Source organism: Mytilus trossulus, chromosome 1, assembly GCF_036588685.1.
Source record: "Mytilus trossulus isolate FHL-02 chromosome 1, PNRI_Mtr1.1.1.hap1, whole genome shotgun sequence".
Lineage (NCBI taxonomy): Eukaryota > Metazoa > Mollusca > Bivalvia > Mytilida > Mytilidae > Mytilus > Mytilus trossulus.
Window position 1 is genome coordinate 43,057,557 of NC_086373.1, and position 18,874 is coordinate 43,076,430.

Genomic DNA, 18,874 nt, shown 5'->3' on the forward strand with positions numbered 1-18,874 from the left:
ACTGATTATGTACTGCGATAGTACAATCCTAGATTGCAGTATACCACGAATATACCAATAACTAGACTTAGGTTGGGCACTACTTTATTACCTGGGCAACTAGGCCAGTACACACGCAATGTCTCTCCAATATGCAATACATGCGGCATTAAAGAGGATATAGAACACGTACTAGTAAACTGTATTAATCATTCACAAGCGAGACAAAATTTGCAATCAAACTTGGACAAGGTTCAAATACAAAATATTAATACCAAAATATTACTAGATCCTCCTAAAGACAAACAACAATATGTCTGGTCGTGCTTGGTACAATATTTAACAGAAATTGATTATCATAAATTTATATAAGTATATATATATAAAAAAAACAGTCATAGAAATAAAATAATTAAAATACACTGCAAGAGTTATCCGGGTCAGTGACTCAGAAATGGAGTCAGGCCGTAACCGGCAGTCAAAAACTAAATCTTCACTTCAAATACAGTACGTACTAAAGAAAAGATCGTTAAGAAGACCAGCTACGCTGCAAGAGTTATCCGGGGTCAGTGACTCAGAAATGGAGTCAGGCCATAACCGGCAGTACAGAAGGCTCTTCAAGACGACTTACCACAACAACATTAAATAGGCAAAACACACTGCAAGAGTTATCCAGGTCAGTGACTCAGAAATGGAGTCAGGCCGTAACCGGCAGTAAAAATCAAATCTTCAATACAAATACAGTACGTACTTACTAGAAAAGATCGTTAAGAAGACCAACTACTCTGCAAGAGTTATCCGGGGTCAGTGACTCAGAAATGGAGTCAGGCCATAACCGGCAGTACAGAAGGCTCTTCAAGACGACTTACCACAGCATCATTAAAGGGGCAAAACATACTGCAAGAGTTATCCGGTCAGTGACTCAGAAATGGAGTCAGGCCATAACCGGCAGTAAAAACTAAATCTTTAAGACAAATAAAAACCAAATTAAATATGATTTAAAAAAAAAAAAAAAATAATAATAAAAATTAATCATTTGAAATAACTTAACATATTTAAAAGTAAATAAAAAGAATGTAGGGATAAGTTTATTAAACTATTAGAATTATGCTAACTAAACAAGAACGCACGATAACCTTTGGTGTTTTTTTCCAAATTCGCGGCACCCTAAATTATTTTTGTTTCTACTTTTGGTCATTATATAAATTTTTCATGTCATTAAGCCGCAAGTCAAATCTAAGACTTAAAAAATGGTACTTCGCAAGATCTGGTTTGCGCTAATCCAGTTTTAATTAGCGTGGGGCACTGTCTTCCTGCGGATAAGTGTTCCAGTGTACTAGCACTCTAAAGTCCTGCAATTACGGTAGGCTAGCACAAAGCAGTCAAAATTTACATACACCCTTTGGTTTTTTATTTATTTTATTTTATTTTATTTCACTTTTCTTTTTTCTAGTACATACAAAACATCCCACTAAATATTTTTGCAAAACTCACATTCACAAATTTAGACTTATTGTGGTTTATACATAATATTTAGCATATAAATTCACATACACAATTTGGCATATAAAAATTATCCGCTCTTTACTTGGCTGCTGGTGTACCAGGACAACGTTGCTGCCGTTCACTGCTGTTTGCTTGGCCAAGCTTTCCTCCTGTTCCTACTTCCGGTGGCTCCGTGTTTAATAATTATTTATTTATTTTGTTTTATTTTATTTTTATTTTTATACAAAATTATTTCTATATTATTTTATTATATTTATTTTTATATTCTTTTATTATTTTTTTTATTATTTTATTATTTACTTAATCTTAAAAGTTTTACTTTTTTTATTCATTTATTTATCCAAATTTTTGCTTTTTAAATTTTTTGCTTTTATTAAACTTTCTTATTATTCTAAATAATTTAAATTACCACATGGTAAAAATATAAATTATTTAATGCCCAAAAAGGCGCAAGCCAGGGCCGACCGTGCAAGGGCTGTATAGCCAGTCAAGGTCGTTAAAAACTTCCATTTGTTGTATACCTTAATGAGTTTCATAGATGACCCCCATACATCTTCATAGTGTAAAGGACAGCTTACATGTTCGTATTCAACAGTTACAACAGTGAAAACACAACTAAATCTCAATTATGAAGGAATGTTGTTAAATACATGATTAGTTGTAGTAATTAAACTCCAATGTGAATGAGACAGCATCGCAACCATACGACGAAAATAACCAAAAGTATACAGAATACCCGGTGCATAATAATACCGTCTTCATAAATATAAAGAGGATCCGAATGCGAACTTTCAATTCTCTTTTCGTTAATTTTTAATCCCGATGATTTTTCTCAATTCTTTTTATATTTTGCCAAGGATTTGTAGTCCTTTGTAGTAGCAGAGACATATATACACATGTATATATGTCTCTGGTAGTAGTCTATAGTCTTGGACATTTTTTAATTGCTATTTTTCTATAATAGATCACTAACTTACAAGTCTTTGATTTTGACCATTTTCTATTCTTTTTTTTCAGTCATATTAACCAAAAAAAAAAAGCGAGAGAAAAAGTTTTATTTCTAGATTTTTTTGTCTCCCCAGAGATGAACCTTACATCTATTTGAATAAATGAAAGGAAAGACAACTCTTACAAAATCATAAAAAGGGAAGTAACTTTTGTACATTGTGAAAATACCTCTCTTCTGATGATGAAATGTTTGGATCTTGGGCTAGTACGTCAGTGCTTATAGGTTACAATACACCATTAGATTTTATGGGCGCAGCCATTTTATGAGCATATGGTATTCAGAATTAGGAGTATGGCGAATCGTGATTGGTCGATATGTGCGCCTGTTATTTTTTATTATTACAGACTTTGTGCACTCTGCTTTATACAAAGGCAAAATAAAAATTATTCCGTAGCCCTAAAGGCACTGAGATGTCTTTTCAACGCTAGGACAAGACACGTATTTTTAAGGGCAATATTGATAGGCATGGGAGATAAGTACAAAATACGCTAAGAAAAGCAACGCGAACCTATATTTTTTGGACCAATGTAGGGTGCGAAAGTATATTGGGCGCGAACGGACCTGATTCCGGGTCAGTTCGCGCCCATTCATGTTCGCACCCACTCATGTTCGCCCCCTTTCACTTTCGCACCCTACATGTTCGCGCCCAATTTTAATTGGTTTTGGGTTTAATAACTTTGTAATCAAGTTTTGGCAAGTAGTATTCTTATAAATATAATTGTTTTCGTTGTCTCAAAATAAAGTGAGACAGCATTTTTTTTATTGTGTTGAATAAATCTTAATTATGTTTTGGATAGTGTATTGTTATAAAAAATAATATTCCTTTCTAAATAAAGTGGGATTCTGTCAACGTTTTATTTTGTGTTGAATAACTCTTAATCATGTTTTGGTTAGTGTATTAATGCTATATAACTTTGTTTCATTGACTTTTTTCAAAATGGAGTAAGATTCTGACTACGTTTTTTTTTGTGTGTTGAATAAATTTTATCATGTTTGATATTGTTTCAGATCAAAGGGACCAAGCTGTTAAAAAACAATTATCTTTTGTGTTTTACATTTAAAATCTTCAATCTCTTACTCATACCAAGCTATAAATACATTCAGTATTTACACGAAAGCAATTAAAAACAACAATCATGATTTTCCAATTATTCAACTGGAATTTGAATTAAAATTGGGCGCGAACGTGTAGAGTGCGAACGGACCTTGGGTGCGAACGTGCGAGGTGCGAACATATAGGGTGCGAAAGTATATTGGGCGCGAACGGATCTGATACCAAAAAATACTGTCCTAATAACTTTTCTTTCATTCTAGCAAGGTTTCGTTAAAAAAATCAAATTTCTAAAGTCTGTATCTCGAAAAAGGCTACCATTGTTGCCTATGGGGAAGTTTATTGTTTATTTCAATCTATATATGATAATAACATAACGATAGTCTCCCTTGACTTATTTTTAGTGACTGGGAATTTCTAAGAAGGTGAAGGTTAGGCTTGAAAAATTAAACGTGACTGTAACAGAGACCAATCACCCGTGTTAATTATGAAGATCACAGGAGTCAAATAGAGTCATGATGAAATTTGTAATGCATGCTGTTGTGAACTTCTTTTTAGATCCATAAACAAGCTAATATATAAAGATAAACAGGGATCAGTAAAGGTAAAAATATCAATAATAATATTTGACAGTGAGATACATCAACTATTTACCAAAAATTAAAATCCACATGCTAGCAAATATCTCCAAATTTGCAAATCCTCAACACTTCATCGAAATGTTTGATGATATAAGAATTCATTATTCACATTTGGTTATTAACCTTGACTTGCTGTATCCTTATCTACATGTTACATCATTTACAGTGGGGAACCAGGGGTACCAGTATCGACCCTTATCATGGCTTACAAAGTTTCATATATAATAACCCCCTAGGCTGTGCCTGGGACATATCCGTCTCTTATCTGCAGACCCGCTAGGAACAAACCTGTCCATCCCTCCAAGTCCATGAAGACTAAGACAGACTTCTAATTAAGTCATTTGGTTGAATAGTATCATATTGTACATGTATACATGTACCTACGCCAACACATTTCCAACCAACTCATACCAAATTTTTAATGGCAATGTATTGTTGATATAATATAATGAAGCCATTTTTTAATCAACTTTAAACAATACTTTATAAGTTACCATGATACAAATACAGAAGACAAAATAAACTGGTTACTTCCTTTTTTGAATCATTTTGCTCAACATGCTCAATTTCAGCATGTTTTATTAATTTTAGCTGCAGACAGCAGTTAGAAAAAAAACTCAAGCCCGATCATTATGTTGAATATTTTCTTGCTGAAAAATGGTAATGGACAAGGTCGTACAGCAAAAAACCTTATTTTACACTCAAATTTCACAGGCACTTGCATTGTCTCTATATATTTTTTGTACCTGCATGTACAATGTACATGTACATGCAAATACGGTACAAGCCCATTACACTTATCTATTAAAGAATCATGTCAGTACAGCTTAATTACAAATGTAAGCCCAATAGACAACTTTCGAGTTCATCCGTCACCGGAAAAAACTCGTCAATTATATGCGCCTTTATCATCGTGATTTGTGCGTTTAGGGGCGTCGTCACTTCCTTCCAATGTTGAGCGAGTGGTTGGAAAACTATAATTCTATATTGTACGAATTATTCGGCAAATTGAATTCTCAAAATTGACAATCAACACTGCTGTCATTAGGGAAATGTCAGTAAGTACCTACAGAGCAACCATTATTTCTAGTTTATCCTGCACAAAGACGATCACTAAGACGCTTGATGAACGTAAATAGTGCAGGGATACAGGCGAGCCCCTCTATCTGGTAAATGACGTCATAAAGGCGTGTATAATTGACGAGTTTTTGCCGGTGACGGATGAACTCGAAAGTGGTCTATTAGGGGGTAAAGTATTGTATTTAAAGCATGAAATATGTAAAAATTGGTAATACTACCGCAGGAGTTTACATATATACAAATGAACTTAATATTGACACTAAACATGCTAAAAAGAAGGTTGTTAATAAATATATTATATACATGTATAACCCCTTCTACAAATTTAATGTAGAATGTGGCATAAAAAGATCCATAAAGGAACAATATTTTATAACCAAATTCAAGCCAAAACTAAATGCGCATAAGCTTTCAATAGCGTTACAATTGGCTTTCCATATTTTACTTTAGAATGTTTATCTCCCTTTTGTAATTGTTTTATGACATTACGTATCTAACTACCGTCTCATAGTGACAATTATTCTCATTTCACCTGAAGATTGTTGTAAAACTAGAAAGTACTAGTGAATATTAAATAATATATGCATTATCCGGCAATATTGTACTTGGGAGGGAAGGGGATGTTAAAGTGTTCAAGAAGTCATATGTCAAAAGAAAAATATATAAATGTTAGTTGGCGAAAAAAAATAAAAGTGGCAAAAAATATTTATTATTTTGGCTGCTGAGTGATTTGTAGATATGTAGATATTAAGATTTTCATACTTTGATCTTTGATGTACATGTATGTAAGTGTTATTGTTGAATATGTCTTATTAAATTTTATTTGGCTGGGGGAGGGAGTATACTGTAATGAAAGATGTTGAGTATATATTTTAATTGCTTGTTCAATGTACTGAATTTACTATTCATGATCAAATTCCATGTTTTTGAATTATTTTGATTTGAAAAAAAATATAAATGCAAATAATAGTATAATCCAAAATTTTTCTTCATCAATATATAAATAAATTTGGTGTATTTACTGTCTTCTGATTGGTTAAAATTATTAGTTTTATTTTCAATGTTGTCAATTTTTATGGCGACAGGCCCACTCTGACGTTGTATATTCATACGCCCACTCTGACGTTGTATATTCATACGCCAACTTGTGTGTACGTTGTTATTGTATTAATATAATTAATATAAAAAGTTCTTTGAGCCTTATTTTTGATAGAAATTTATTTATAATTAATGGCAATAAATTGGTTCAATAAATTCAAAATAAATAATAGCCATTCATTAAATATATATATGTTGTTTGGAAATGTTGTTTGTGCTGTTTTAAGACCCTTCTACAATGAAATTTGTTTTACATGCACACATATAAAAATTAAGAAATAATTCATGGAAGCCATAGATTATTGGAAATTTACACATGGCCTGGGCCGTGATATTCGAATTTTATCCTGAGCGTTAGCGAGGGATAAAATTAACGAATATCACGGCCCAGGCCATGTGTAAATTTCCAATAATCTATGGCTTCCATGAATTATTTCGATTCTAATAGGACAAATACGATCATTAAAAAAACTGAAGCGAGGGTGGGTAAAGCTGTGTGTGTGGCTGTTCTTTTTTACTCCCTGTTAGGTAAAGCTCAAACATTCTAATAAATCCGTTGCTTGCATGGATTATTTCGTAAACAACTGCTAAAATGAAAATCTGTTTCATTCTCAAAACTAACAATTGTCATTTTGATTTACATGTTTTTCTCGTGAGCTACCGTCAAATCCAAAGTTGACATTTCGTAACTAAGGAGCCGCCATGTTGACTTGCTGAAACCAGTAAATATGCGAATAATGCAATAGAATAGAAAATCAAACAAAATCTACCTTGATAATCAATTTTAATACAATAGTAAACAACATTTCAATGGTTCACGTTACAGAAAACTTTCAACTCTAGCGTTTTCATTTGTATGACGTCATGTTTTGAAATGACTTAAATGCGCCAAAAACATTAATAGACTTTCGCGGAATTTTATTTTATTTTTATTTTGTTGGTTTCTCTGAGGTCTTGTGCATTACTTCTTTTTATTACGCATCCGAATAAGAATAAAAGTGATTTTGTCTTTTTTTAATTGCAATTTTTAAAACAATAAAATCGGCAAAGGGTTTGCAAATAGGTTTCAATACATGTGGATTTACGTGGGAAGTATATTGTAACAGCCATTATTATGTACACCACGGAGTCTGCGCTAAGTATAGATATATCGAGAATTTTATCACAGTGTTGATTACAAAGCGAAAGAAGCACGTCATATTAGAATTGCGGTTTTTAACCAACGCAATCATATATATATATATATATATACTGTACCAATACAATATTTTTTTATTTTCCAAATTAAAGGGCCCATTAAGAGCAAAACATTAATTGCAACATGACATAAACATTTCAGAGTGATCAAAGAAAAATAAAATAATAATTCAAATGCATGAGGAAAGAATGTATACACAATGTAAACCAAACAATTCTATAGAGTTGTCTTTCTTTGTGTATCTGTATTACAATTAGTGTTATGGATTTATTATACATTGTAGTACTAAAATCACAAAATAAGATCTATAGTAGAAAATTTATCAGGTATATTTATTCTCCTGTCTTATACCTGAAAATGTTTAATTGTTGTCCTGTGTTATTAAACAGGAAGTTAAAACATTAAAGAACTAGAGAAATACAGCTTTACAAAACTTAGCTGTCAGATTTTTGAAACATTTCAAAGATGCATTTTTGTCCTTCAGAAATAATAGTTTTCATATTAATTGGTTTTAAAAGTATTCTTTCAAATATTTTTGTAGAGATATTCATATCGGCAAATAGTAACATATTTTTGTAGAGAAATATTTAATGGCAAATAGTAGAATAAACTGAGAAATTCCTATATGTAAGTTTCCCTTTCCTCCCTGTATCATGTGTATCAGGTTGAAGTATGAAATGACCAATAAGTTATGATCACATCATTTTGAAATTTAGGATGGACTTTCAATTATGATGTACAATTTAAAAATAAATTCCGAATTAGGGGTTTGACCTTGATATCTCATTTCTTTAGGCATAAAAATGGGATAGCTTGAGCTGGGTGCATGTTGTAGTTAATAAATCTACAATTTAATGAAGTCTGTAAAATCATTTTGAGGGGTACACACGAATACAATTATCAATCATTTTCTTAACAAACTCATCGTTAACATGTAATTTACTTGATTAAGTGACCTCAACAATTATATTGCTGTGAAGAAACAAGTCAGTTTATGAGATGTATAAAACATTTGTTAAGATTTCAAAGATTACAAACCATTTATATTCCTTGAAGTGGAGAGACATTTCAGTATGTTCAATATCCTTTTACTTATGTTTTTTTCTATTGATTACATAGTTTTATCTTTGACCTTGTATGATCATATAACTATCTTCAATTATTCTTTTGAAAGAAAATCTATCTGATGCAGTTTTACACTAATTTCATGATATGACTGCCTTATTACGATTGACATTTGAAAAAAGTGTTGAATGGAAATAAGAAATAATTTCCTTTTGACATTTGAATAAAGTGTTGCAAGGGTATAAAAAATAAGTTAATTGAGAATGACTAGACATATACAATACATGTATTATATAGATGATATCTTAATAAGAGATAATTGATAAACAAATGCAAGTATGGTAGTTTTTATGCCCTTACAAGTTTTTTTAGTGATATATACATATAAGAAAGGTTAGATATATATATGCAATACAGTCAAAGATCTTTTTTTTAAATAAATATAATGTTTTTTTTTTCTTGGACTTTGGAACCATTGCATAATTTATAAACCATCCACCAAATTTAGGCTTTACAAACATGAATTCAAGATTAATGTTTAAAAGAATATAAATAGTACATTGCATATCTTAATTGTTCCAAATCAGGTTTCTTGCTTAGAGTCTTTTGTTGTTTTTCTAATTTTTACATGGTGTAGCTGATTTATTTTACAACTGATGAGTTTAATTGTTCCTTTTGCATCTTTCACCTCTTTTTTTTAATCTCGACAGAGTTTTGTTTAAATGTTATCCTGACTTTTTTGGCAATTACATATACAATCGTAAGCATACATAGGGTTTTTCTCATTGTTGAAGGATATATTAGGTTGCCTTTATAGCTATAATTGCTTTCACCCACTTCACTTGAACTTTGGTGGATAATTGTTTCATTGGGATTCTTACCACATCTCCTTATTCTTATATTTATACATGTATACCAATAGATTTAGATCTGAAATTTTAGAGAAGAGGTATTGAAATTCTTTGAACATATTTAGAAATGAGTGATATATGGAAAAGTGGGAGGGTAACCAGTAATGATTGATGTATTAAAAAAGCCGAGATTTTATTCATTCATAAAAAAGAAATAACCTCCACATGCCTTTTTATCATCATATTACATGTGTTTATGTTAAACCATCTGTTACTAATATTCAATCCTTCGTTGAGATTTTTTATAAACAAAATGTACAAATAAGTTGGATTTAATAGCTGATATTTTATCAATTGTAAAAGATTTTTACTGTAGATAATCTTTTATTATATTAGAAATTGATTAAACTTTTATTATAAGAGAGATCTAATGAATGGTACAATTATTGATATGGTCATAATTATAAATTATTGCTGGTTTCTGACACAGCTAATGGAAATGCATTAAAATTTTCTACCCCAGTCAGACTATATATTTTTTAACTGAGCTGTATTTGGCAAAACCTTTCAGAATTTTGGGTTCTCAATGGTGCAAACAAATTTTTGGTATGATGTCATCATCTGCATCATTCAAAGGCACATTTGGTGTCGGGACAATAACTTTAGTTTGAGTAGGTTCAATACCACAAAAAGAAGTTTGGGATTGATTTTGGGGATGATGGTCTCAACGGTTTTTGAATTAGGGGCCCAAAAGGGGTCCAAAACAAGCATTTTTCTACTTTCAGATATTAACTTGTGTATATAAGTATTTTAATTGGTCTGAAATTGTACCACAATGTTTAATACCACAAAAGGAAGGCTGGGATTGAGTTTGAGGGTAATTGCCTAAATACATGCGGGAATTAGGGGCCAAATCAGGCATTTATAGTTTCCAGACAATAGCTTGTGTTTAAGAATATTGATCTCTCTGAAATCTTACTACAAGGTTCCATACTACAAAGGAATGGCTGGGTTTGAGTATGGGTGTAATTGGTCCAAAGAGGGATTCAAAAAGTTGGGAGTGCCACTTTTTTTAAGGGGTTCAAATTTATTTTCAAAATTTTTCAAATTTCAAGTTTCATTATTTGAGTTGAAAATACAGCCAATTATTTGTCCATTTGTTATGATGAATCTTAAACATGCAATTCATGCTTCTCTTAATTAAAAATTGAGCTTTATTAAAGAAGATGAAAAAGAGAAATCTACAATATCATGAATATGACAATTTGTCTGTAAAATTTTCTGCTTTTTGCCTATTTGGGTTGTAAATGTTAATATTTTATAAGTAAAACTTCACATTCATAGTTCTATTTCACTTTCTAAATTGATGAAACTTTAAAACCTTGAAACATTGTTTATTTTAAAACCATGGACTTAATATTCTGGGCCAAATATGCATTCTCCTTAATTTGGTATTTTGGTAACATTCATCTAAATCTTTCTTATTATGTGATGTCTTCTGAATTGGCATCTTAAACCTTTTTCCGGTATATTTTTATGGTTATCAACTAGACTAGTACTAATTGAAAATTAATAATAAAACATTGTCAATAAAAATAAATTATTCATTTAAGATTTCAAACAGTTTCAAAATCAATTAAATCAATTATACACAAAATATGACACAATATAATTTACATATATGAACTCAATATGCTACATTTATAACAAAAATATGTTTATTTTCTTTACATTATATAGTAGTTTATAAACTTTTTATATTCATAAGACTAAGAGGTTTTGACCACTGGCTATCTTGAATAGTTTCTCTGTTTTCTTACTTAAACTACAATTAAATGTAGTTAAATCTAGAAAGCTAGAATAACAGATTATGCTGAGGAACACCTCTTTTAAATCGTTCTATATACAATAATAATAAAATGATATTTTAACATGATTAACAAAAGGAAATAGAAAGTTGCTGAAGTTTTTAATTTGTTTTTAAATCTTTTTTTTTTTAGAACCATAACTAATTGAAAGCACATGTTCCTTGCAGAAATAAATCCTGACATTTTTTTTAATCAGGATATCTCAAGATTATCCTGGGATATCCTGAAAATATCCTGTAAAGCATTTAGCCCTTTTTCTAGGGAAAAAAATAATGGGAGAATTTCAGGAAATGTCAGGACTTTCAAATCAAGCAGCTTTAAACTAGGGGAATTCTCAGGATATCTCAAGACTTTAAAAAATAAATATAATATAGACCAGGATATGTCAGGACTTTTCCTTCAACATTCATCCAACTTTCAGATACTTTACAAATTCTTTCTGAATGCAAAAAAAAATTAAAGTCCTGGATGATACCTGGTATTGAGACTTAAGAAATAATATAATCTATATCACAAATTCAACTAAATAAGAAAGAAAATCTTTGGGATTAAAATTATCTGTTGTTTGTTAAAAAAAGTAAATATTCACATGAAAATAGTGTTTTATAGATATAGGAAGATGTGGTGTGAGTGCCAATGAGACAACTCTCCATCCAAATAACAATTTAAAAATTAAACCATTATAGGTTAAAGTACGGCCTTCAACACGGAGCCTTGGCTTTAGCCTTTAGCCAGGATTTGTGTAGGGTTAGAGAATAGTCATTAGTGGGAAGAAACTAAAACTATTTTGTCAAACATTTTTGAAATACACAAGTTATTAATGGCATAGTGCAAAGATTATTGGTGTTAATTAAAGATATTAAACATATTTTGACAGTTAACTTATTTACACAGTTACTGCTATTCTTCCTGTTCATGGAAGCATAACGAGGACAGTATTCCAAAGTAATAGATTTTTGCAATAAAAACAGCAGGGTGTCCGAGAAACTCCAAAGCTTGTCTATCATAACAGCCAATTTACTTCAGAGTAATCATTGATCTATTAGCCTAAGCAGGTTAAGATTATAATTTAAATGACACATCAATAATAAATCACATTCCCAACTATTTTGGAAGTGTTGAAAAACACATAATTTAGTCATTGCCGTATATATGCAAAGTGTTTGGTTTTATTTACAATACCGGTGGTACATTTTATTGGTTTAAAACTGGTAACACTGCGTGTTGGACTGTCACTGCCGTTACTGGTTTGCTGCAAGAAGTTTTTTTTACTCTTCCTTTCCCTAAAGATGTAAATTCTGATTTTCTCCAAGTTCACATATGTGCCTTTCTATTAATTGTCGTCCGGCATATAAATAACTTAGAAAAATATCAGATCAATGATAGATAGGCCCAACGACAGACGTTTCTCAAAGTATGTACAATGTAAACAAACCTTGACCTCTTGGTTTTAATCGTACTGAACAGTTCGGCCCTAAAAATACCTTCCAAGTGAGTCCACTTGTTTATTCACATGCACCATGTGCTGTTTAAACTAAAGATTATTTTTTTATTATACTTAATAAAACTGCATATTGATAAATATTTGTTTGCGACACCCTTGATTTATTTTCATACTTCCGTTACGGCACAGATCAACTTCTGGCCGATATTATCTGGGGCGAGATTGTCACAGTCTCAACGTCAGCGTAAGTGCACTCTTGGGTAATACGTCACCAAAATGGAGATTACGCTGATGGAAACATGGAAAAGACATTTCCAGGCAGAAAGATTTCAGATAAGTACATTACAAATTTAATTTAACATGACAGACATGTGTATATTATTATAAAATATAATTTGTTGAGGAACTATGATTTTTTTTATGGTTTCTTTGTGCAAAGCAACATCAGAAAGTCTGAAAGCATATTTGAAAATTTATTTTTAATTATATAAACAAAATGAATAATTGTTTCCACATATGATTATTGGTAGTTACCTAAAATTTATAGTTTTTGAATTGTTTGAATTGTTCTTTTGTGAAAATAATAAGTAGCCAGTTTTTTTAATCTTCAGGGGATAAAAAGGGGGAGGGTTTTGAAATGAATTTGATTCCTTAACAGCTTCCGATGTAGTGTATAAACAGGCAACAACATTTCAATTGAATTTTATTGCTTTAAAACATCTAGAACAATTGATACTTTGTGGATTTTTTTTTTAATACTTTTAGGGGATTGAATGATTAAGTATCAAAATGGAGCTGCCAGTTTTGATAGTAAAACAGATTCCGTGGAGATTTCAGTTACATTTATTCAGCGATTCTACTTGGAAGAACAGAGACAACAAAATATTACAGAAAGAAGCAGAAACTTTACATGTATCCTTTTATATTATTATATCTGACGCATAGTTACTTTAGTTTTAATATTGGGTGGGTACAGGTGCAGATCCAGCCATTTTAAAAAAGGGGTGGGGTTCAAACTATGTACTATAAACCCTTTCATATGCATTGATCTTGCTAAAAAAGGGTGGGTTCCAACCCCCCCAGAATCCTCTCCTTGATCCTCCACTGGCGTACCATTTTTATGCCCCACCTACGATAGTAGAGGGGCATTATGTTTTCTGGTCTGTGGCTCCGTTCGTTCGTTCAGGTTAAAGTATTGATCAAGGTAGTTTTTGATGAAGCTGAAGTCCAATCAACTTGAAACTTAGTACACATGTTACTTATTATATGATCTTTCTAAGACTTTTGACTTCAATTTCACGGTCCACTGAACATAGAAAATGAAAGTGGAAGTTTCAGGTTAAAGTTTTGGGTCAAGGTAGTTTTTGATGAAATTGAATTCCAATCAACTTGAAACTTAGTACATATGTTCCCTATAGTATAATCTTTCTAATTTTAATGCCAAATTAGATTATTACCCAATTTCACGGTCCATGGAACATGCAAAAGGATAGCGCGAGTGGGGCATCCGTGTACTTTGGACACATTCTTGTTATAACTTATTGGTAATTTAAGATAACAATATGGGCATTCAGCAATTAAATATGACCAACAAGTTTGCTTTATATTAGTACTAGAATCTAATTTAATAGTTAAATAATCATTAAATACAGTCAAGGCATTTTTTTTAATCTGAACTTCAACAGCCTTTGAGATAAGCTATTTAACATGGCCAATACACATACTCATTTGTACTTATTTTTCATACAACTACAATTCTTGCTTTAAATAAATAAATTGATATTAACTACATGTACATATGTAACGTAATTCAAACAGTCAATGGGGGTTGATATCTTGCATTAAATAGGATAGTGACCGCCATTGACAGTAAAACCTCGTTCGACTCACTAAACAAGCCCCTGTGTACCAAGGCAAACATCTATCTTATCAGTGGCATAATCAGGGGAGGGTTCTAATTTTTTTTTTTATAAACAATGCATTTGGATAGGGACATATAGCTGGATTCCCCTTTATCATGGGTTTTGAACCCCCCTTTTTGAAATGGCTGGATCTGTCCATGATTAGAATAAGTAAATGGGTGGAATCAGAAAAAATGAAGATTTTAACATATTGGGGCATATTGTTTGCCCCATTATATTTAGGAAAGTAAATTAAATGTCAAACCAACAAGTTCAATACCAGCTAACTTGCAGCCAAATTTCATTTAGATATCTTGTACCAGCCAAAAGTTTTCTTAAAAAAACATGTCAAATTTGTCAGGAGTGTGACGCTTTTTGTGTGACAGGATTTTTTTTTAATAATTTACATGTTGAGTAAAAATTATTATGATGAATGCATGTATATGAAGATGGTTTATAATCATTCTTCAATACTAGGTTTTGTAGATTATAGATTGGTGTTATCATTGCACAAATATTATGTAAATAAATATACATTATGAAAAGGTATGTACCAAAAATTAATATTGGCAAAATTTGATAATTTCTAAATTAAAGTGTTATGGTTGTATTTTAAAGGAGTATTTGTGTGTAAAACTGGTAAGTATTTATTGTATACATGTATAAGCTATCCATAAAAGGCTATACAGACATCCTGAGGTGCATAATTCACATATTGGATTAACTTCTATACAAGCACCCAAAAATGTCAGGAGTGTGACAACTGTCTTTAAACATGTACCAAATTTATATAATGCTTTTCATCTTACATTGTTATTTATTTTTCAGAAGCACCTGTTCCATAGAGAAGAAAAACATTTATTGCAGCTGTGATAATCTATATGTTGAATCTACACACTTGATTTTTAGATGTCAGGAGTGTGACACTTTTTTTATACATTCAATGACATTGTTTAAATTTTAATTACATATTAAAAAAAATGATCCATTGTTACTTGCCCTAACTTGGTGTCAAAATTTTGATAGAAGAAGGTTAGTAAATACAAAATTTAAACAATATATGTCATTGAATGTATAAAAAAAGTGTCACACTCCTGACATCTAAAAATCAAGTGTGTAGATTCAACATATAGATTATCACAGCTGCACTAAATGTTTTTCTTCTCTATGGAACAGGTGCTTCTGAAAAATAAATAACAATGTAAGATGAAAAGCATTATATAAATTTGACAGTTGTCACACTCCTGACATTTTTGGGTGCTTGTATAGAAGTTTATCCAATATGTGAATTATGCACCTCAGGATGTCTGTATAGCCTTTTATGGATAGCTTATACATGTATACAATAAATACTTACCAGTTTTACACACAAATACTCCTTTAAAATACAACCATAACACTTTAATTTAGAAATTATCAAATTTTGCCAATATTAATTTTTGGTACATACCTTTTCACAATGTATATTTATTTCCATAATATTTGTGCAATGATAACACCAATCTATAATCTACAAAACCTAGTATTGAAGAATGATTATAAACCATCTTCATATACATGCATTCATCATAATAGTTTTTACTCAACATGTAAATTATTTAAAAAAAAATCCTGTCACACAAAAAGCGTCACACTCCTGACAAATTTGACATGTTTTTTTAATAAAACTTTTGGCTGGTACAAGATATCTAAATGAAATTTGGCTGCAAGTTAGCTGGTATTGAACTTGTTGGTTTGACATTTAATTTACTTTCCTAAATATAATGGGGGAAACAATATGCCCCAATATGTTAAAATCTTCATTTTTTCTGATTCCACCCTTATGTTGATTAAAAAAAAAAGAGAACATATTCTATATATTCAATAATTTCATGAAATTTCGATAGAATTGCCTTCTGGTTTTTGATACTTTTCTTCCAACATGTGATAAATGCATTCATATTATATATTTTTTGATATATATGATATGTGTCAAATATGTCAGGAGTGTGACAAAATCCCAGAAATGGATGCTTTTCTAAAAAGATGATTACTTTAAAAGTGTAGCCTATATTGGTATATTTTTTTTTGCTGATTGTTACCAAAAGTTGCGTCTTTAATGGAAAGGTGTTTTTGTTAATATTCTTAAGTAATTTTTTTCTGTATTTAAACTTTTATAACCAGGTCATTCATAATCTGCCATACATAAAGTGCTAAAACAGGATTTTTTTCAAATTGATGGCGATAATGTATAGAGAATTTGGTATCCAAATGTTCCTTTATCAACCTGGCATTAATAGGAAATATGTTTATGCTTTTAATGTATTCTTAATTGATGTAAATCATGTGTATATGTTTAGTTGTATTTGTTCAAATTACTGATTTTGTTAGTTATTAAAAGTTAAAATTATTCTTAATGTCTTAATGCTTTGTCTGGACACTTAAGTTTCATAAAATAAATGATATGGTGAAGATGGTGAGACAAATCCTGAACCCCAAAAAATATGTTTATTTTTGACCATGCTCGTCACACTTTTGCCTCATTTTTTCTGATTCCACCCAAATATGGATTTAAAATAATTTAAGAAAATATTTGCAATAGAAAAAAATGTGCATTTAAAAATGATACCAGGGCAAACACCTACATTATCAGTTGTGTATTCAGGGGAGGGTTCTGGTTTTTTTTTATGGACAATCTATACATTTGAATAGGGACATATAGTTGAATCCCCTTTTATTATCCAGGGTTGGGAACACCCCTTTTTGAAATGGCTGGATCTGCCCTTGTTTAAAATAAGGAATATGGATTCAAACTAATTTAAGAAAATATTTGCAATAGAAAAAAAATGTGCATTAAAAAAGGATTTTACTAAAATTTTGTAATTTCTTATAAATAGAATTCATGCAAGACATTAATTGGTCCTGAAGTAAGGACATTCTAAGGATATTCACAGGATATTCTCAGGATATACCAGGACCAACTAACTGCAAGCAAATCTAATCCTGACAAACTAAGGACATTGTCAGGATATTCACAGGATATACCAGGATTATCCCAGGGCTTACTCAATGCAAGCAAATCTGTAAATCCTGACATCAGGATAATTTCCTGAGACCAGGACCTGAGGATTCCCGAGCACAGGATTATCACAGGATTTTCTACTAGGATATTTATGGTGTGGACTGTCTCTGGATATCCCTGGAATATCCTTGTTCCAATACCGTCCCATGTTTAACCCTATCTCAGGATCAGGATATCTCAAGATTGCCCTGTGATTTTTCTCAAGATTATCCTGAGATATCCTGGGGATATCTTGTGATATCCTGCACCATTTTCGCAAGGGTTGTTAGTAAAAAAAGTAAAAAAATAAATATTCTGACCTTTATATTTTGAAATATACATTCCTGTAGAAATTAACAAACCTAATTATCAGCTTAGCATCAGCATCAACTTGACTGTTTATAAAAATAGCTTGTAAACAGATATTGATTTTCGGCACAATTTTCCAGCTGTTTGATACAATGTACATGGTACTATTGGATTTAGCCTCAACAATTCGACAAGTGCATGATATTTTCTGGTGATATTATGTAGCATTAGGGGGGAAACAGCTTGAAGTGAATAAAAAAAAATAACAGGTTGATCTCTGATTGTGAATGTGACGAAGTTATAAATGATATATTGATGTGGCAGAAAGTAAATTGTGGTTTGATATAAATGAACTTGGAATATTGAATGGGTTCAAAAAGAAATATGAATAGGAGGAGACAACATCATATGTATTTTGGTACAAAATGGTACAATATATTTGGGGGTAAGTTGATACATAAGAAAAATATTTAAAAAAAATTAAATTAAAAATTAAATAATGTAACTTATGTTTGTGAATTGTTTTACATTGTCATTTCAGGGCTTTTTGAAGCTGCATGACTATGCAGTATAGTCTTTGCTCATTGTTGAAGGCCATATGATGACCTATAGTTGTTAATTTCTGTGTCATTTTGTCTCTTGTGTAGAGTTGTCTCATTGGCAATCATACCACAGCTTCTTTTTATACTAACTACCTGAACAGCAATGTAACAAAGTGATTTATATTTTGGGAGATACGACATGTATTTGGAATTGTAAAAGGGTTTGCTCATTGTTGAAGGGTGCACAGTGACTTATAGTTGTTAAAACTAATATGTCATTTTACCTGTTACC

General features: G+C 31.0%; 1 protein-coding gene across 2 annotated transcripts in view; it reads left to right on the plus strand.

The window, feature by feature from the left end:
• Positions 1 to 3,961: 3,961 nt before the first annotated feature.
• LOC134724986 (prestin-like) overlaps positions 3,962 to 18,874 on the plus strand; it is a 56,753-nt gene continuing 41,840 nt past the window's right edge. The window contains exon 1 of one of the 2 annotated variants that reach the window (XM_063588459.1): positions 3,962 to 4,149. Coding sequence is in view for 1 of the 2 variants with exons in the window: in XM_063588426.1 (XP_063444496.1) it covers positions 18,407 to 18,485 (79 nt within the window). In the remaining variant the exon portion in view is untranslated. Of the gene's footprint in view, positions 4,150 to 18,206; positions 18,486 to 18,874 lie in introns of those variants that run through there. The other variant, XM_063588426.1, reaches the window with a different exon arrangement.